The 22704-nt window shown below is 35.5% G+C and overlaps 1 protein-coding gene across 3 annotated transcripts in view; it reads left to right on the top strand.

The window, feature by feature from the left end:
- CTNNA3 (catenin alpha 3) overlaps window positions 1-22704 on the top strand; it is a 1725986-nt gene that overhangs the window by 185966 nt on the left and 1517316 nt on the right. For all 3 annotated transcript variants that reach the window (XM_067025523.1, XM_059054939.2, XM_059054940.2), the window contains one exon: window positions 11753-11872. In XM_067025523.1, coding sequence (XP_066881624.1) covers window positions 11753-11872 — 120 coding nt within the window. The remainder of the gene's footprint in view (window positions 1-11752; window positions 11873-22704) is intronic.

Consider the following 22704-nt stretch of genomic DNA (forward strand, 5'->3'; position numbering starts at 1 on the left):
AGAAAAAATATTTAAAACAGCTATGACTAAAAATATGGTAAAATTATACAACATGAATAGATGTAAATTTTGAGAGCAATAACATAAATTGTGTGTGTGTGTGAGAGAAGTACAAATGCAGTTTTTGTATGCAACTGAACTTAAGTTGTTATCTGCTTAAAACAGACTGTTATATTTTATGTAAACCCTAAAGTAACCACAAAAAATACAGTAGAAGTTACACACACACACACTCACATACACAAAGAAATCAAAGCATGTCAATATAAAAAATCCAGCAAAACATAAAGGAAGATAGCAAGAGAGGAAAAGACAGAAAAAAGAACTAAGAGATTAACAAAAGTAACTGATGAAATGGCAATAGTAAATGCTTCTCTATTAATAATTACTTCAAATGTAAGTGGATTAAACTCCTCAATCAAAGGACACAAAGTGGCTGACTGGATTAAAAAACAAGACCCAACTGTATGCTGTGCAAAAGAAACTTACTTTAGATTTAAGGATACATACAGGCTGCATGTAAAGGGATGGAAAAAGATATTCCATGCAAATGGTAACCAAAAGGGAGCAGGACCTATATTTAGACAAAAGGAAGTTTAAGTCAAAAACTATCAAAAGAGACAAAGAAGGACACTATATAATGATGAAAGTGTAAATTCACCAGGAAGATATAACAATTATAAATATATATGCATCCAACATTAGAGAACCTAAATGTATTAAGCAAACATTGACAGACTGAAGGGAGAAATAGATAGCAATACAATAGGTAGGAGTCTTCAGTACCTCACTTTGAAAAATGGATAGAACATCTAGACAGAAGATCAATAGGGAAACAGAAGACCTGAACAATAGTATAAACCAAATGGATCTAACAGACATATATGGAAAATTTCACCCAACAGTAGCAGAATGCACATTCTTCTCAAATGCACATGGCTCTTTCTCCAGGGTAGACAACATGTTAGGTCACAAAACAAGTCTTAGCAAATCTAAGAAGATTAAAATAATATCAAGGATCTTTTCTACCACAATGGAGTGAAACTAGAAATTGACAGCAGAAGGAAAACTGGAAAATTTACAAGTATGTGGAAATTATATGACACACTTTTGAACCATCAGGTCAAAGTTGGAATCAGAAAGGAAATTAGGAAATTCCTTGAAATAAATGAAAATAAAAATATACCAAAACTTATGGGATGCAGCAAAACTAGTGCTAAGGAGGAAGTTCACAGAGATAAATCCTTACATTAACACATTATTGACCAGAGACCTATTAATACATCTTTTGTTACCTGAACGTTATTGACCAGAGATGTATCGATACATTTTTAGAGATTGATACAATTAACATCACCATGCGAAGTTGTTAGAGCTTAAAATTGATCAGGGGTTCATTATACAACTTATGATTGTCATTATCATTTACATTTTCCTCTGTTAGGTTTTTGTTCCAACCTTGTGTATATTATAACTGCAAGTTTATTACTGTAAAATTTTAAAAAATGACTCCATGAAATTTTGAGTGAAGAAGAATTTTTTGGTGAAATTTATGCAGATACTTTCTCTGATTGTCCAGGTGACATACATACTAGTGTCTCAGAAGATTATAGTTCTTCAGAATATAGTTCTGATTCAGATGATGTGAATATTAGACCAAGAAAAAGACAAAAAAACCTTAGTGACTGATTCTGATACAGAAAGTGAACATGAAACTCACAGTGCTAGAGAATGCTCCTTTGCTTCTACAGAAGAGTGGCTTGAAAATTTGAATTTTCACGAAAAATTTCACGAAAATTTGAAGTCTTTACAGGTGTGTCAGGTGTAACTGTTGAATGTAATAACCCTCAAAGTGTTAGTGAAATAACAGAATTAATTTTTGGTAATGACTTTTTCGAGTTGGTCGCTTCTCAAACAAACTTGTATTACTAACAGAATGAAAAATCATATACAAAGTATGATAAGGCTTTAAAATGGACTGATGTAACTGATAGTGACATGAAGAAGTTTCTTGGATTAATAATTTTGATGGGACAAATAAGAAAGTCACACTGGAAAGAATATTGGTCGACTGATCCCTTACTTGAAACACCTATCTTTCCAAAGATTATGACAAGAAGAACGTTTAAACAAATAATGACATTTCTTCACTTTAACGATAACTCAGAAACTGCACTTCCTGCAGACATAATTTCAAAAGTTAAACCTCTTTTGGATTATTTTCTACCAAAATTTCAATCGATCTATATACCCAAATGAGAGCTATTACTTGATGAGGCAATGATAAAGTGGAGAGGACAACTCAGATTCAAAACCTATAACCCTGGAAAACTTACAAAATATGGAATTTTGGTCAGGATGGTTAGCGAAAGTGAAACTGGGTATATATGCAACCTTGAGATTTACATGGGTGAAGGAAAGAAACTGTAAGAAACAATATTATCAGTCCTACAACCTTATCTTGGTTCATGGTACCATATTTACCAAGACAATTATTACAACAGTGTGTCCAAATCTGAAATATTGTTGAAAAATAAAACCAGAGTTTGTGAGACTATAAGAGGGAATTTTGGTCTACCAAACCAATTAAAGGAGAAATCTAAAAATCTACAGAGGGGAGAAATGGCGTTCTTATGGAAGGGAGAAATGATTCTTCTTCTCTGGAAAGGCAAGAGGCTAGTCTGCATGGTGACAACTATTCATGATGCCTCCATAGCATCTACAGGAAAGGAAGATAGGAGGACTGGCCATCAGATAACTAAAGCCCACTTGTATATTAGAGTATAATAAATATATGAAAGGAGTTGATTGATCTGATCAATATCTGGCAAACTTCAATATCCTCCAGAAAACTCAAAAATGGTTTATTCAATGCTTTAAAATTTATTGTAGCCTAAATGCACAGAATAAAATGACTTACAAACAATTTTTGTTAGCAATACCTGGAGAATGGGTAACTGACCATTCTGGTGAAGGTAGTGGCAGTCTTGCACTTGGTCCTTCTTATGGTGTTTCTAAAAGAGCCCTGCGCAAAGATCCACCTTGTCGACTATCAGGTAAAATAAAAGAACATATTCTAGAGGAAATAATAACCACAGGGCTAAAAAGACAAATGCAGCCAGAAAGTGTAGAGTCTGCTTTTCCAGGAGAAAGCACAGTGAAACACGGTATGTTTGTAAAAGATTCCCCTGCACAGAGGTGCCTGCTATACTGCCTATCACATGCTAATGAAATATTAGAATGCTTTAGTAAGACATGTGTACAAAGCTTCAAATAAATACATTAAGTGCAAAATAAGTTGTTGATATTTACTCAAACGTGGGTGTTTCAGTATTCACTTACATAACAAATCGCTAGCCACAGGCGTTAGTTTCTGCAAGAATTCCCCAGTCAATAATGTGTTAAAAAAGAAGAAAGATCTCAAGCAAGTACTTAACTTTATACCTCAAAGAGCTAAAAAAGAAGGACTAAGCTCAAAGTTAGAAGAAACAAGAAGAAAGGAAATCACAAACATTAGAACAGAAATAAATGAAATAGAAAATAGGAAAATGAGAAACCCCCCCACAAAACTAAGAGTTGGTTTTTTAAAAAGATAAACAAAATAGACAAACCTTAGCTAGACTAACTAAGAACAGAAGAGAGAAGACTCAAATAAAATCAGAAATGAAAGATGGGACATTATACAACTGAGGCCACAGAAATAAAGAATGATCATAAAAACTCCTATGAATAATTGTACACCAATGAACAATACCTAGAAGAAATGTATAAATTCCTTGAAACATACAACTTACCACCAAGACTAAATCATGAAGGAATAGAAAATCTGAACAGACCTATAACAAGAAGGGAGATTGAATAAATAATCAAAACCTCCTAACAAAGAAAAGCCCAGGACCAGATGGCTTCACTAGTGAATTCTACTGAACATTTAAAGAAGAATTCATGTCAGTGCTTCTCAAACTCTTCCAAACTACTGAAGCAGAGGGAACACCCTCAAACTCATTTTATGAGGCCAGATAAGAATACTACAAGAAAAGAAATTACAGGCTAATATCCCTAATGAATATAGATGCAAAAATATTCAAAAAAATACTAACACACTGAATTCAATAGCATATTAAAGGATGATACGCTATGACTGAGTGGGTTTTACGTGGTATACAAGAATGGTTTAACATATGAAAATCAATCAATGTGATACAGCACATGAACAGAATAAAGGGTAAAAATCACATGATCATTTCAATAGATGCAGAAAAAGAGTTTGAAAAAAATTCAACATCATTTTATGATGAAAATTCTCAACAAACTAGGAATAGAAGGAAAGCACATAATAAAGTCCATATATGACAAGCTCACAGCGTACATCATACATAATGATGAAGAGTTGAAAACTTTTCTTGTAAGATCAGGAAAAAGACAAGGATGCCCACTCTCACCACTTTTATTCAACATTGTATTGGAAGTCCTAGTCATAGCAACTAGGCAATAAAAAGAAATAAAAGGCATCCAGATTGGAAAGGAGGAAGAAAAACTGTCACTGTTTTCAGATAAGATGATATTATGTACAAAAAACCCCCTTATTATATACAAAAAAACTGGTAGAACTAATAAACAAATTCAGTAAAGTTGTAGGATATATAATCAGGATATAGAAATCAGTTGCATTTCTATACACTTATGATGAACTATCTGAAGAGGATATTAGGAAAACAATGCCATTTACAATAGCACCAAAAAGAATAAAATACCTAGGAATAAATGTAACTAAGGAGATGAAAGACTTGTGATACTGAAAACTATTAAACATTGCTGAAAGAAATTAAAGAAGATACAAATGGAAAGACATCCCATGTTCATGGATTGATAGACTTAATATTGTTAAAATGTCCATACCCAAAGTGATCTACAGATTCAAAGCAATTCCTATTAAAATCCCAATGGCATTTTTACAACAGAAATTGAAAAACAACTCTACAATTCATATGGAACCACAGAAAAACCACAAATAGCCAACTCAATTCTGAGAAACAAGAACAAAGCTGGAGGCATCACACTACTCTATTTCAAAAATATTACAAAGCTGCAGTAAACAAAACAGTATGGTACTGGCGTAAAGAGAGACATGTAGATCAGTGGAACAGAATGGAGAGCCCAGAAGTAAATTCATGTGTATACAGTCACTGATCTTCAACAAGGGTGCCAAGAACACACAATTGGGGAATTAGTGGGCATAAAGTTTCAGTTAAGCTATGTGAATAAACTAGAGATCTCATATAGAACACTGTACCTATATACAACAACAATGTATTTTATACTTAAAATTTTAAGGAGTATGTATCTCATGTTAAGTATTCTGCCATAATAAAATAGAATTAAATAAATAAATTAAAATAAGTTTTGTAGTAATATTGAAGAAAAAACCTAAATAAGTGTATCTATTTCTCTCAAAAATTCCTTGCTCAGAGATGCTCAATAAATAATTATTGAATTACTCTTTTGTTCAGTCCTCATTCACTACTGAATCGCCATGAGTTTAATGACAGTGGTCTCTTATAATTTAACGGAACTTTAAAATTTATAAAGCAGTAATCTATAAAGCTAGATTATTTGCTTTTCTAGGGCAAGAGCTATTTCTCTTTTGTTTTCCTCCATTTCTTGCATGGCTGGCATGTTGCCAGGCCCATGTTAAAGATTTGTAGAATGAAACTGTTTCATTTTTCCTCAGCTGATTTCACAACAATCTTATAAAGCAGGCAGGAAAGGGCAATTTCTCCCATTTTACAGGTAACACAATCAAGAATTGGAGTAGTAGTGACTTGTCCAAAGGTATGAAATTATTAAATGGCATAACAAGGACTTGAACCCAGACTTCAAGGCCAGTGTACTTTCAACTCCACAGGACTACTTCTAGTTTAGATTTCAAGCCCAATTTTGTTCTATGTTCTTAATTTAACTTTGGTTATCATTCCTTACAGTAAAAAATCATTTGAGAGATATGTGTCCTTTAATTTTCAGCTTTAGCTGTAAACTTCCTTTTCATGAGTGATATTATCATCCAGTAAGTTCATTTGGAAAATATGTATGAAAGTCAATGGATTGAGCTCAGAAAATTAAATAATTTTTTTTCTCACTATTACTTCATTTTGGTTGCTCTGTATTTGCCATATTTAAGTAGGGTAGATTAGCCATTTCTTATGCTTAAAACAATTTCTTTTTACTCTAAACATTAATATTTATAGAGCATTAATATTTAGTCTTTGCTCATTCCTTCCATCTGCTTTAGTTTCCAGAATCTTTTGGCACTATTTCACACTGACATTTTAGGGACACTAAGATCACACTTGGTGATTCAGTGCTTTCAATCAGGTACTTATAGGATACTCTTTTGTATATATAATGCTGTGAGTATGGAATTTTTTTTTTATGTTATAGGTAACATCTAGTACCTTGTACAAATGCACAAAATATTAAATAAGGAAAAATGACAACTGTTGAGCTGGCTATTCTTTTGGAGCAATGATACTCAATATTTTTTCATTATGGGAATTAGTAGGCTGCTGGAGCTGTGGAATTATTTGATTGTATTGATCTGACTACAAGAGGAAGCCAGGGCATTGGCAGTGAGTGCCAGGGAAACTTTACTTGCCAGAGCCCTGGCTGCATTTTTTCCTGCTGCTTCAGCTGGTTTCTTCTTGTCCTCTTTCTCAAATTACTCCATGAATCTACATAATTTTCATGAACTCATTGAATGTGTAGTTTGTATAGAACATTGGCTTAGATTTATTTCAAAACATGTTGTCAGGAAAAGGAGGAAAAGGTATTTGGGAAGAGGGAATGCTGAGTCAAACTAGATATTTTCTTTTCTGCCTTACTCATGCTTCTCTTTTCTGCAAAGCAGATTTTCAGTTATTTTAATGGGACATGAGCAGTCATGGTCTCTGTTGTATTATTTTGTGGATTACTATTATTACTATTTTTGGGACTTCCTTGGTGGCACAGTGGTTAAGAAACCACCTGCCAATGCAGGGGACATTGGTTTGAGCCCTGGTCTGGGAAGATCCCACATGTCACAAAGCAGCTAAGCCTGTGTGCCACAACTACTGAGCCTGCACTCTAGAGCCTGCGAGCCACAACTACTGAGCCCGCATGCCACAACTACTGAAGCCCGTGTGCCTAGAGCCCGTGTTCCGCAACAAGAGAAGCCACCGCAATGAGAAGCCCGCGCACCGCAATGAACAGTAGCCCCCGCTCACCACAACTAGAGAAAGCCCAAGTGCAGCAACAAAGACCCAACGCAGCCAAAAATAAATAAATAAATAAACAAACAAATAAATTTAAAAAAGAAAACACTCTGGGTGTGTTTACGTTGCTTACTTTTTTTTTTTTTTTTTTTGTGGTACGTGGGCCTCTCACTGTTGTGGCCTCTCCCATTGCGGAGCGCAGGCTCCGGACGCACAGGCTCAGCGGCCATGGCTCACGGGCCCAGCCGCTCTGCGGCATGTGGGATCTTCCCGGACCGGGGCACGAACCCGTGTCCCCTGCATTGGCAGGCGGATTCTCAACCACTGCGCCACCAGGGAAGCCCGTTGCTTACTTTTATGGTATACAATACTTACTGTTTGGGTTTAGAGATACTGTTTGCATCTTCTTATTCTTGTCTGTTGTGTGTGAAATTTGGTAAGGCAGTCAAATAGGACAGAATTTGGATTTCTTTATCAGTACAGAGACCGTTTTAATATTCAGTTTTGACATTTTTAGAACATATCTAGGTTTGTTTTGGATTCAAATTTATTCATTGGGCTTTTTTTTTAAAGTTTGAATTTGGTTTGCAATGAGTTAAAAATATTAACACAGGATAAACTCAATGTTCAACAAATTATTTTGGGGTTTTGGTTCATTTAAAATTCCCATTAGGGGCTTCCCTGGTCGTGCAGTGGTTGAGAATCTGCCTGCCAATGCAGGGGACACGGGTTCAAGCCCTGGTCTGGGAGGATCCCACATGCCGCGGAGCAACTGGGCCCGTGTGCCACAACTACTGAGCCTGCGCGTCTGGAGCCTGTGCTCCGTAACAAGAGAGGCCACGATAAGTGAGAGGACCGTGCACCGTGATGAAAAGTGGCCCCCACTTGCCACAACTAGAGAAATCCCTCGCACAGAAACGAAGACCCAATACAGCAAAAATAAATAAATTAATTAATAAACTCCTACCGTCAACATAAAAAAAATTCCCACTAAAAACTTTGAACAGGTAAAATCCAGAAATATTAAAATCTCTTAGATTGTTTGTGCTTCCTTTCCCAACTTCAACTGAGAGGTCATTTATTTTGAGAAACAGTCAATATAATGAGACTACAGTGCACTGAACTAATGTAGAAAATCTTAAGAGGTCTGTTTCAATTATTAAGCACAGTGGCCTATTGGAATAAAAAATTTTCAAATCAAGGCAACATTAAATCTCTTAAGTAAAATATAAATCTCACCTTAACCTTTGTCTTATTTTTGTCTTCTGTACTTCAGTTGCACCTGCAAGGTAAAATTATTGCTTTTACTCTTTAGCATCTTTAAGTGTATATGTGATCAGATGGGAATGGGATGTGTTTGATAGGGATCTAGCTTAAAGTTATATTATAGATTTTGTATGACCTCTCCTTGACAATTATTTGTCATTTTAAGTGAAAAAATGTACTTGAATGAATCATCATAGTTTGAGTACTGGGAACTATTTAGTATCAATAAATGGAGGATGTAAGTCCTGATAATGAAAATTCAAGCTTAAATCTCCACATTATGCAAACTCTGATGTTTAATGAAAACATCTTGTGGGGATGTATCATTATTGGATTTTCTCCCTTTTTTCTTTGGCCATGGACTTATTACCTGGAAGTATTGTTTTTCATGTTTCTTATTTTGAAGTTCTGAAAATATGTTTACCCTAAAATTCCTATTTGGTGTTGTATAAAATTCACAGAGATAAATGTGAAGAAGAAATAGTTAAGAAATAGAGCTAATATTTCTTAGGGAAGAGAATATTCAGGGGATGAAGAATGCTTTAGAATTAAACAGGTTGATTGGTAAAATAGCTTATGTTAATTTATATATAAAATTACTGAAATTGTTTAGAATCTCAGATCTGGTATTAGTTTGATTTGAACATAGTGAGAAGGGACCAAGAAGTGGGCAAGGCACAGAAATGATCATACAACATGATAAATAGTTTATATAAAGGTCATTAAAATTATGTTAAAAGAAAGTTGTTTACTATGCTACAAAAGGGGGAAAATGAGCAGACTTTGGCTGTTTAAACTGATGGGTAGAACCAGTTCCCATTTAAGGCTCTGAAAACTCCTTTGAGGCCCAACTCAAATTCCCTTATGTCTTCTATATGACCTGAGTCTCTCTGTCAGTATCAGTGTTTTTTTTTTTTAATATTTCACCATGTTACTTTTTTTTTTTGGCCATGCCTTGCGGCATTAAGGATATTAGTTCCCTTACCAGGGATCAAACCCATGCCCTCTGCATTGGAAGTGTGGCATCTTAACCACTGGACAGCCAGGGAATTCCCATCACGTTACTTTTATCTCCTTTTTTGCACTCCTTTTACTACTTTGCCATGTGTTAAAGTTAATGGTAGAGTAGAAAAAACATCAACATTATAGTAAAAACCCAGTTCCATTTTGAAATGTATAGACATATTGAATCACTATGTTGTATACCAGGAACTAACATAGGTCAGTTATACTTCAAAAACAAACAACTGAACCACCAAAAAAAACGCGTAGAAAGAGGGATCAGATCAGAGGTGGGGTGTGGTGGGAGAGGGAATTGGACAAAGGTGGTCAAAAGGTACAAACTTCCAATTATAAGGTAAATAAGTACTAGAAATCTGATGTACAACATGATAAATATGTTTAACAATGTTGTATGTCATATATGAAAATTAAGAGTAAATTTGAAATGTTCTCATCACAAGGAAATAATATTTTTTTATATTTATTTAAAAAGAAATATAAAATAGTTTCTTACAAAATTATCTATATGAGATGATGGATGTTCACTAAACTTATTGTGATAATCATTTTGTGATGTATATAAATCAAATCATTATGCTGCACACCTTAGGTTACACAGTGCTGTATGTCAATTATATCAATAAAACTGGAAAAAAAGGAACATTTGGCCTAATATAAGGTTTTGTGGTTCTCAGGAGAACCTGGGCAAAGCCAGATTAGGAGAAAAGGCTGGGTGAAAGAAAAATTAAGGAATGTATCATTTTTATGAATTAAAATTATGTATTATTGAAAAAAAATGGTTCAAGCTTTCTGAGTCTCAGTTTACTTGTAGAAGGGGAAGACAAATAGGAACTCCTGTGGTTCTTGTGAGGGTTAAATTGGAAAGGATAAAGTACCTGGCACTGAGCAGGCACAGGCACTCAGTAAATGTCAGTATCTTTCCCATTTCTGAGTTTCAGGTCTAATTTCCCTGGTAGTCTATAAGTTACTTTAGGGCAGGAAATATGTTTTATATTCATAGTGCCCTGTGCATAGTAGGCTCTAAAAGATTGTTTGTTGAATTTAATTTATTGTCCTGCTGTGAAAGTTTAGCACTATTATTTCCTATTTCTTTTTCCTCTGTCACCTTGGATTGAGATAAACATGTTGCTTTCATGAAATTGAGGATTTAATTCAGTAGAATGCCATTATAATATGACTTATTCCATGGAGTTTGAAATAGTAAGGGTAAAATCATTTTCCTGGAAACTTAATTATATTCTATAAAATCTTATTAGCCTGTCTCGTAGCATCATAGTCAGTGGAATTCTGGTGTGTTTAAGATGGTGAAGTCTCTATCTGTAGAATTCTATCTAATGGCACACATTGAGAATATGGGAAATAAATGACATAAAGAAAGAGCAGATGCAAATGTCTTACAAATATTGCTTGACATTTTCAATCACTAATCCTCTAAAGTGTGTTCTAATTTACTAAAATAAACCAAGAATTCAATTTCTTGTGAGCTCCTTTTGCTTAATTAATTATCAGTAGCAGAACAATATTCTGTGATACACTGCAATTTGTCTTCTTTGTGTTTATCTAATATCTGACTTAAAAATGAATGGAGCATTCTGATTCAGCAGAACTGATTTCATTAACTCATGTCCGTTATAGAGCAGAAATGAATAAATGTTTGCTGAACATGCTACATATGCTTCGATCATCAAGACGTTTGTTTTCCTTTCTTCTCAAAATATAAGATCTGAGAGATCTTCCTGGCTGAAGTTTGCTGGGTGCCTATTCTGCATAAATGTTTCTATAGAGGCAAGTGGCTACCTTTATATAAATTTGTTTCCATGATTGGGATGTGAGAGCTCTTTTTAATACTTTCTCATTATGATTTGAAATTATACATTCATCTCAATTTTTTTCTTTAGGAGTAGTAGCAGTGTATCCTAAGACATGAAGAGTTAAAGAAAAATTTTTTTTAATGTAGTATGTTCTTTTGTTAGAATGAGGACTAAACAGGCTTCTCATTCATGCAATAGTGTTGCTTGTACTTAGCACCTAGTTTCTAATTCTGTATAACTGTGCCTAACTATTTAATTGAAAGGCAATTAGCTAGCTTCTGTTACCTCTGTATTATGAATGGGAGAAACTGAGGCTCAGTATTGACTACTTGTCTGTATTACTAGTTAGGAATTTGAGAAAAATATGCTGCTATCCTAATGATTTACTTTTGTTTTCGATTTCAGTTTCAGAGGACATTTGAGTCTCTTAAAAATGTTTCCAACAAATCTGACCTCCAGAAAACCTACCAGAAGCTTGGGAAGGAGCTGGAAAATCTGGACTATTTAGCCTTCAAACGTCAGCAGGTAGGATTTACAGCTCTCCTTGGTGGATGATACGAACACTTTAGTCTTCTCGCCTTCCTGCCTGTCAAAGGCTCAGGTGGGTCTGGGGAGACTTATCTTCTAATGTTTAGGGCAGAAATAAGTTGTGCTGTGTGGTGCTGACCTGCCGTGTTCACACGGCTTCCTGCGGCATTCAACGTTGTCCTTGCTTTTTTATGTGCACTTTGGGGGTTTCCACGAGTGTCCTTATACCTCTTTGAAAGAAAACTCCTGCTGGTTTGTGAAGGTTCAACTACCCTTTGACTAAGGATGCCTTAGTGGCATAAAGGGAACCTCTATGTGGCTTGAACAGGTGGCTTTTATATTTGACAGGGGGATAGGTGAGGAGAAAAACCACCTCAAGACCAAGAAAAAGATGTGGATGTACATACAAGCTTAAATAAAGGAGTCATAAATATGCCAAACAGTTTTTTTTTTTAGTTTAGCTTTAGTTTTCTTGTTTGACCTCTGGAGATTAGTAAGAATTTGCTAAATGTGTAAGGTTAAAGGGAAACATGCTTTCCAAGTGCACGTCTTTTAGCCTTTTTATAGACCACAAGATAAATCCAGAGCCAAAATAGACTTTTATAGGGTTGCTTTCAGAGTTCATATTTTATAATATTAATAATCATTAAGTTCTGTGTGTTTGCAAGATACTGCCATAGTAGGTAGCTACTTTTCCCAAACTGGATCTTTTCCAGTTTCTTCACAGCCACTAGGTGTCAGGATCATCAAGCTTTTACTGGGGCTGAATGTTTATTCCGATCAGAACCACCAGTTAGATGTTTAAATTAGGTTGCGTGAAATTCGGGAATGTGCTCAATGATGGATAGCATCTAGAAAAATGACTAAGTGGCCGACTCCCATGGCCAGGCACCGAGTCCATTACTTAAGACTGTTTTCTGTTAGTGTGGCAAAGGGTGTAACTCTCTTGACATTGCCTAATTTACAAATTTTGGATCTTTTGGAAGGGGGATTTCAAAGCAGTACTTCCTTTATTTAGTTAAACCTCATGAAGTCAACATGGTGTGCTCTAGAAAGAGTGACTTGAAAAGAGAATTGTGTTCTAGGCTTGGCTTTATAATAGACATTACATGGGCATTTAACCTTCTCATGATCTTATTTTCCTAGGAGTTATATTTGTTTTGTATAGTGTTCTGGGGCAAATGCAATATCTTTGCACATACTTTAACCTATATGAAAAAGGACACAATATCCATTTGTTTTATTTATTCATTTTATATTAGTGAAGGCCTAGGTATTAGCAAATGTAACAGAAGCAGTCACGGTTACTGAGAGCTACTACAGTAAGCTCCCAAATGATGCTGCTTAAAATTCACACTGTGAGTCACTGCTCTGGCCTATGTAGTTTTTAGTACAGTTTTGTTTCCAAGAGCCATATTATACCACTGGTGGGTATTTGAGTTGGCAGGCAGTAGTCACTGTCCTCTTCTCTTATCCTTTCTCATTAGCACATTTTCAGTGATTAGATTCTTACATTAGCTAATTGGGAATTTGGAAAAATGTGAATGCTTCAAGGGCAAAAGGGCATAACTCTGGGAGAATGGCATTGAGGACAGACGGTAAATTGCATGTGTCTGTGAGAGAAAGATGGGCACCTCGTTATTTATATATGTATATGTATGTTTATGCATATATAAATCTTATATTCTATGTATTAAATGACAACTGTCTGCCACATAGTGTGATGAGAACATTTATGGATTAGATCATTAAATATTTGTGACAATATAATAAGGCTGGTTTTATGAGCACCATTTTACAGATGAGGAAACCGTTAAGAGAGTTAAGTAACTTGCCTAAAATCACTAGGCAAGTAAAGCTGAGCTTCAAATAGGTATCAGTCTGACTCCAAACCTGGGCTTTCTCCAATATCCCTGCAGGGAGCCAGGCTGGGGGGATAGTAAAGTGAGGAGTTCTAGGCATGCCGTATGAAGACAATTTTAGGATAGGACAGACATGGGGCTTAAAGAGACATTTGAAAACGGGCATCTGATGAGAGGCAGAGACAGGGTCAGCTCTCTCCTCCTCTCTTTCTCTCATGCAAATTGTTCAGTATATACAAAAACACAAAAGAATTTTTTGAAAGAATATCTTCAGACAGCTAAGAAAATGTATAAAATTTTATGTTTACAATCTTTGAGTGTTATATCTAGTAACCCTAGTTCTAGTGAAATTTATTCACACAAGGCAATTTCTTTAAACTCAAAAGGACAAATTCTTGTGAAACAGACTTACCTGCATACATAGAATACTGTCAACCCTTTGTTTTACTTGATTCTGCTTTTCTCTGTATCTAGTGATCATTTTTTCTACCTGGAAAAGATGGAAGGGGAATTAGAGTGAAATGGTCAGAAAAAGGATGGTAGAGTAGAAAGAAGGTCAGGGACCAAAGAGTGGTAAAAAGAGGGAAAGGGACTTACAGGGATAAGATAAGAGGGATAAAGTGAGGGAAATTAAACTCTATTTGGTTTTATACTATATGCATTTAGTGAGTTAAAGCATTGATTTTTGAAGAATTAAAAAAATCTCAAAATAGAGAAAGGGAAAAAAAGATGATTACAAGAAGACATAGTGAATGAGGGAGGTGGCAGAGAAGAGAAAGACAAACTTTGTTTCCCATTAGCTTCCAAATGTAGCAAAGCTTCCTAGAAATTTGTAATATTAACCAAGTTCTTCTGTACCAAAACCACAGAGGAATTGTTGTGTTTCCTGGATGGGCAGGGTTTAAAGAGTCAGAACATTACCTTTTCTCTGACTTGGTGGGATTTGTCTTTTATGTCCTATCCTACCCTCTATAAAGTCCCCCAAACCTATAAACACACATTAGTAAGTTTCTCCTACTGGAAAAGATTTAGGTCTCTGTAAAATTGCCATTCAGCAAGAAAGCTTCTGCCTTATAAGGCAGGATGCTTTGTACCAGAGAATTAGTCATGCTTTGTTCCCTCGTCCAACCATATTTATCATTTCTCTTTGTGACAGAACTTAAGCTCTGTAAGGACAGGGCCTTGTCTGTCACCTTCAATGCTGTATGCTCTGCTCACAGCAGTATCTGACCCATGGCTAATACTCAATAAATACTTGCTGGTGCTGTTATTGCTATGAACAAGGAGACATGCCAAAAGTTTTAGCCTCAGATTATAGGCAATTAATTGATGTGTTTAACTGTACTTTTTTTTTTATAATTAAAAAATATATTTTATTCATTGATTTTTGGCTGCATTGTCTTTGTTGCTGTGCGTGGGCTTTCTCTAGTTGCGACGAGCGGGGGCTACTCTTCATTGTGGTGCGCAGGCTTCTCATTGCGGTGGTTTCCCTTGTTGCGGAGCACGGGCTGTAGGCACGTGGGCTTCAGTAGTTGTGGCTCGTGGGCTCTAGAGCTCAGGCTCAGTAGTTGTGGCGCATGGACTTAGTTGCTCCGCGGCATGTGGGATCTTCCCGGACCAGGGCTTGAACCTGTGTCTCCTGCGTTGGCAGGCGGATTCTTAACCACTGGGCCACTAGAGAAGCCCTACTGTACTTATTTTTTTTTTTTTTTTTTTTTTTTTTTTTTGTGGTACGCGGGCCTCTCACTGTTGTGGCCTCTCCCGTTGCGGAGCACAGGCTCCGGACGCGCAGGCTCAGAGGCCATGGCTCACGGGCCCAGCTCCTCCGCGGCATGTGGGATCTTCCCGGACCGGGGCACGAACCCGTGTCCCCTGCATCGGCAGGCGTACTCTTAACCACTGCGCCACCAGGGGACCCCCGGGAGCCCCCTACTGCACTTTTAAAATTCAGAAGGGTATTAACCCTGAGTCTTCCTGGATGCCAAACGTTGACAGATTGCTCCTTGCCTTATGTATTATTTAGGTTTTCTCCTGACATATTTCATTTTACATCTATTTCTTTAAACAAACACAAAACATCAATATTACCTTAGCTATGAATTAGGGATGTCCAATAAACTGACAATAATTATTTTCTTGGACTCTTTCATTAGATTTTATTTTCTGTCCCTTTCTATTACATTTTAAACATCATTTTGAGAGATTTCTTTCCCTAGGCCACATATATCCCTGGAATACTTTATTCTTTTACTTTTTTTGAGGGTTGGTGGGGGCGGATTATTGTGCTTTCTCTCCTAGGTGTAAGCTTAGCCTTGCCTCCCGTCCCCTCCCCTCCCCTCCCCTTCTCTTCCCTTTCCTTTTTTTCTGTTCCTGCTCCTGCTTCTTTCCTATTTGTTTGTCTTTTAAAGAGTGAGTGCTTACACTTCAACTATTCCTTGGGCTATATTTTAGGTTGGGGTACAAGCATTTCTCCATTTTCCTAATGTCAAAAAGACTAATGTTAAAAATAGCTTTGGTTGGAAAAGGTGAAAGAAGGCTGTGATAGGTGAGGTGGTGGGATTCTCAGGATGAAGCCATCTGAAGTAAATGGATGACAAAGCCATATTACCAAGAATCTGGAGACTTTTTCAGTTTTTACTACATCATCTGAAAATGCAGTCTTAGAGTTTATTTGCTTAGACTGTTTGGTTTTTATCCTCCAGGTTGATGATACATAGGAATGGTAATAGCAAGCTGCAGCTATTATATAGAGCCCAGGTTTATGTATTAATTTGAGAGTTTATAAATCAAGAGATTTCCTTGGAGCTTTGTTTTTCTGGAATAAAATAAAATAAAGTTTGATATTCTAGACTCTAATTTTATTCCTTTCTTCTATTCTTATAATGCTCTTATAAGTATTAAGAAGTGTATAAAGTAATAGCATTATAAGACACAGCCTGTTTTCAGAAACTTCTAAAGTCCTTTGGTATGAATTAAATTTGACATTATTGAGTTGAACATTATGTAGACTGAAGCACATTTACACACTGATTGAAAATATGTAAAATTAAAATATCATACCTCAGATATACATCCATGTTTCAATGTATCACAATCCCTGATCTCCCTCTTGTCTCCCTGATCATGGCATGCTATTCTTGCCTTCTGAACTTTTCACAAGGTTCATAAACTTGATATTTAGGATATCTAGCCCTTTTCTATTTACCTATTTAACTACTAATCTTTCTTTAAAGCTAAACTGAAGTCTAGCCTCCCTCATGATACTTTATCGTTTGGCTTCCAATCAGTATGTAAACTCTTCCTTCTTTGCCATTCTTAGCTTTTATCCATGTCGTACAATTTAGCATCTGACTGATTACACACTTATTGAAGATCCATGTAGTGCAGATTAGACTGTGGGCTTTGCAGTCAATCGAATCTTGTTAGATTATTTGTACTGCTTTAGGCACTGCAGCTTTTTGTTTTAAAATGTTAGGAAAATAATACCTAACTTATAACCTGTTTTGAGAAAACAATATATAAAGTGTAAAATACATATATGCTTTAAATTCTTTAAAATACATAAAGGAATCAGTATATAAAGGACTTACTATAGTGCCTGGCATGTGGTTAATATAAGCTGTAGTTATTATAATGTTGTTTTTGTATTATTCTCATCTGTCTTCATCCTAGATGGTTGTTAAGTTCCATAAGAATACGCTGTCTGTTTTGTATACTTTTGTACTTCACATAGGAGCCAGCACTGTTATGAACATAGAGGGTAGGATGTTTTGGGACATTTGTAAGATAGTGGTTACTGAGCTCTGTCATAAAAAATGTTGATACCTTTTGAGAAGGGAGTTTCCGTATTTGGTTCTAATGTGTTTTTGAGGTAGTGTCTCTTGATGGACAGTGAAATTAAGGTCCTGAGTACTTTGCCGTGGCAATCTATAACATAAGGTAGGGTGCTAGACCCAATGTTCTGGCTAAATCCCAACTCATATAATAATTACATCATATGTGCCTAAACTTCCTTTGTGGTTCCAGGTGATATCATTCAGCATAATATTGTTCTCTCTTTAGTGCCAATGTTCAGGAATGAACACTGCCTTTTTCTTTTTCTGAGCTGAGTGAGTTAACCCCTTTAGATAGCTCCAAAACCTGAAGGGTATACAATATCTTACGGAATAGGAATTGAATTTAAAATGACCCCTTATCAATGAAGAAAAATAGAAATAAATCAGATGAATTTTATTTAGTAAGAATGACTGCAGGTTAACACCTTGCATTGAGAAATAAAATTCTAGGTGGATAATGACTGACCACATGGAAAAGATTCCTAAGTTTACTCTGGAACTCAAGAACTCTGAGGGACACAATACAGCAATGTAGGACTCCTGTGAAATCAACGCTTAGCAAAACAAAATGGATGGTTATTAGGCTTGCTGTTTTTGTGCTATAGAACATAGAGTAGAGAAGTTGATGATTTCAAGTAATAGTCTTTAACCATGTAAAGACTTATAGCAAGACTTTATAACATTTTTTTATAAAAAATGTTATGAATCATCTAGGATAAAGGGATATACAGTGATATTGCACTGGGAGTTGTTTACCTGTAAGGACAGTGTAAGGGAGAACTAACTTCCATTTACGTTAACAATAAACTAGAAGTTGTAAGTATATTTTACTTAAGACCTTTAAAAATAAAGTACATATGCATCTGGGATTATTTAGCTGCAGTCTAAAGAGGAGTATAATTGGAGGCTGAATGAGTGTTATGATAAGGTGCTAAACCTCTAGAATGATAGTTCTATAAGAATAGATTCACTTCAGTGGCCTTTGTTAGATGAAATATGTTAATAGCTCAATTGGGAGAAGAGCCTTCCCTTCCTTATTCTGTAATTAATCCAACTCTCTTGAAAGAGTTCTGATTGAATTATTCCTTTTAAGAGTAAGTGAACCAAAGACTGCTGCATTAAAATATTCATGTCTATCTTAGATGGTATTCTGTTTCTTATTTGCCCAGTCAAGTAAAATGATTATTTATGCCGTTTATAAAACTGTTTCTGAAGATCACAAAGCATTTCAGACATTGTTTAAAAATTACACAGATTTAAAAAAATGCTGGATTTTAATATAGTGTGCTACAATAAATTTCAAGCCAACCCAAATGTGCTTTATTCTGTCCACTGCATGTGCAGTTCCATTTTTATTCAATTGCATGCAATTGTTTGTCTCACAGGAAAAAGAAAGAGATGGCATTACATTTATTCTTCAGTTTTCTGATACAGACAGAGAGAAGAAGGTTGGATACATCATTCAAGGTCATTCCGAGTCAGTAGCAGATTCAGAATTAATATTCACATTTCCTAATTTCTAGCTTATTGCAATAACCATTCATTCATTTTTACTCCTTCATAAACTACAGGCCTTTATGGGGTGATTTCTTTTTCTATAGTTATAGTCCAAAGTTAAAAAACCTTATGGATTTTTATATAAGAACCTCACTCTTTATTTAAAAACAAATAATCAAAATGATGCATATTATATATTTGTTCTCCTTCTAAAGTTTGATTTCCACATTGGATATAGTTAATAGTCATGACAAGTAAGTGTATTCTATTAAATTCGTAAAGTAAAAACATTACAGAGAAATCTTTTAAGTTCTAAGGTTTGTTATTTTATTTCCATCTGTTGTCTCAAGGGTTTCGTTTATTGATGGCAGTTAGGTAGAAAGTTGTTGAATCAGGCACATACTAGCTGATTTTCATGCACCAGAAAAGATTTATTAAATTTTTAAAATGTTGTTTGCTATATGATAGTTTATCTTATGGGGAGCTTATAGCTACTTTGTAGTGGGGTATGCTCATTGAAATAGTTAATTCTTTGTCATGGCTTGTTTTCAAAACTTACAATGCTGATAGGAATTTTAGAAGTGGTAAAAAACTTTAGTGTTTGCATCAATGTGGCAGTTATTTGTGCATGTCTTATATTGACATACGAGTTCATAAGATTGTCAATAAAAGTTGGTATTGATGAGAAATTTAAGTTCTAAAAGAGTTAACTCTGAAAATGATATCTTCACTAGTCAGTTTTATAGCTTGAAAATGAACTTTGTGTACATTATCAGATAACTTGTTACCACTAGGATTATGACCTCTGGTGGTTTAAGATGAAAACTAAAGAAGATATAGAAGAATCAGTGAACCTTAAACTAAGGAGCCTTTTTTTTTTTTTTTTTTTTTTTTCTTGCGGTATGCGGGCCTCTCACTGTTGTGGCCTCTCCCGTTGCGGAGCACAGGCTCCGGGCACACAGGCCTAGCGGCCATGGCTCACGGGCTTAGTTGCTCCGCGGCATGTGGGATCTTCCCGGACCAGGGCACGAACCCGTGTCTCCTGCATCGGCAGGCGGATTCTCAACCACTGCGCCACCAGGGAAGCCCTAAGGAGCCTTTAGAATTCATCTAACTCAACTGTTTATTTTAGATGTGAAGAAAAATGAGACCCAAGGAGATTAGCTGTCTTTTATGAGGCTATACACTTTGCTAGTGGTAGAGCTGGGACGATAACAGGAGGTGATATTTTCTTTGGTTCTTTCATGAGTCGTTTAGCATAAGTCAGCCAGTTGTATACTGATTCTTTGGTATCTCTGGTTTGTATTCTGAATGTAACTATAGATGCTTATAACATCCCTATATATGTATAAGCTGTATTAGACACTGAGATGACTATAAATGGAGATCATTCAGTAGTGCCATTTTTTAAAATGAAAAGACAATGCAATAATACTACAACAATTTAGAAGAGGTAGAAATTATATGCATCACCTGGTTCAACCACTTCAATACATGGATACACAAATAATACAGAAAACATCATTTTGTTGTTTTCTTTTGTACAGGAATTTGCATTTCTTCAGCAATTTCTAGATCCTGTGCCCTCTAAACCAGTGCTTCCTAAACTTTAATATGCATACAAATAACAAGGGGAATTTTGTTAAAATATAAATTTTGATTCAATAGATTTGAATTGAGACTGGAGAGTCAAACAAGTTCCTCAGTGATGTTGATGTTGATGGTCCATGGATCATACTTCAAGTATCAAAGGAGTTTTAATAATAAATTGCAGGAGGGCATTGTTTCCAGTTGTGTCTCAGGAGCCTAATATAGCCTAATATGGAACATAGTAAGTACTTAATAAATATTTTGGATTTGAATTATGATCCAGTAGTAAGATTTGTGTCTATGTTTGGACATAGAAGATATTGCTAACCTACAATAATATCCTTTATCACAAATTTTATATAGTTTATTTTGATGTTTCACTGTCATGTGAAAACACATGTTATGCACATATGTATTGTGATTTTATAGATTACATATTTCAGTAGTTGTAGAATTTGTCCTTTGTATATTTTTGCTACAAGTGAAAGACTGAATATGAGAACAACTGAGTCTAAGGTACAGGAAGCTGAAGAAGAGTGAGAATGTATCAATAGTATTTTAACACTGCAGTGTTCATTGTGACTTGGCCAAACTGACCATGGGACCAGCTGGTATTGACTCAGCAGCATTTGTTCCAGAAAAGCAAGCTTGGTCACATACTTACTATACAACTGATGAAAATTAAAGTCTCAAACACATTCTTATTAAATTTGTGTATCCAAGTTGTGTGTCTCTACCTGAGTATACAATCAGAAAGCATCACAATGATTGTTACTGTGTCCTTGTCAGGCAAAAAGATTACTGCTACAGCTACAGCTCTCCATGTTAATAGTAGTGCTGGGAATATGCCTAGAGCGCTACTGGCTAAAATTCAAAGGAAGTGTTGATGCTGCTTAGATGAGGCCAACAGTTCTGCTGACAGCAGAGATTTAACATGCACCCACCAATCATGCAGCCTTTTGTAGATGTTAAGCTGTTTGTTTGTAAGGGGTTGATTGCCTGCGGCTAGTTTAATATGTAATGAGAAATTCAGTTTTTCCTTTATTTTTTAAAAGCGTACTCAATTTTTGCTCTCTAAAATACCATATTTGGATAGTTTCAAGTTGCTATTTAGGAGGAAGCTAGTCAGCTTTTATATTATTTCTCATGCTCCAAATGTGACAGCAGTAGAAGCACATGCTGAAATACATCTAGGTGAGGGGAAGTATCACCAGAAGGTGGAGCAGCATTGCTGGCTTGCTCCACATTTTGCTCAGTGATTTAAAAGGCTATGTACCTATATAGGTTTTCTTCCATGCACTCTGGTTTCAAATGACAAAAAAAAAAATTAACCTAGTTAATACTCTTCAAAGTCATATTACATTTTAGATGGGATATCTTTGAATTTTTGCAATGTAAATAGCTTTTCTTCTATGGGCAGCTGACACTTGTATTCATTGATCAAGTTAACCATATTTTGCTTATTAATATTTTTACTATCACCTAGGGTATTTTAGCAAGATGCCACAATCAACCCGTAATTTACATTATATTCTTCCCTTAACTGTATTTTTATGAATCTAATTTTTTCTCTATTGTAGCATACAGCATTAATACATGCTAATATTCTCTATATAAATGCTGCTTTTATTATTATAGCATTTGGTTGCGCCATAGCTAAGTATTTATCATCTATTCCATTATAAAATCTTTGTTCCAAAGGAGCTGAATGAGCCTATTAGCTATATACACAATTAAGTAGGTAATGATCTGTGGCTGCATCCATACAGCATCAACAGCTGACCTGGGTTGGTTTTCCAAGTATGATGCTGGTTGATAGATTAGGGGATTAAACTGTTTTCATTATTTTGAGGACCTTTTCTGTGCTCTGAATTTAACTTACGTTTTTTGTTGTAAACTTACTTTTTACTTAGTGAAGAAATTATAGTATTTCCTCATTATGATTTAGATATTGGTGTTTATCTCTATTGTGCTAAGCTCTCCACCCAAACATTGGGAGTTACTGAAGCCTCTCTTGGTACTTTCATTGGTGCAGAATGAATGG

This window comes from Kogia breviceps, chromosome 2, assembly GCF_026419965.1.
Source record: "Kogia breviceps isolate mKogBre1 chromosome 2, mKogBre1 haplotype 1, whole genome shotgun sequence".
NCBI lineage: Eukaryota > Metazoa > Chordata > Mammalia > Artiodactyla > Physeteridae > Kogia > Kogia breviceps.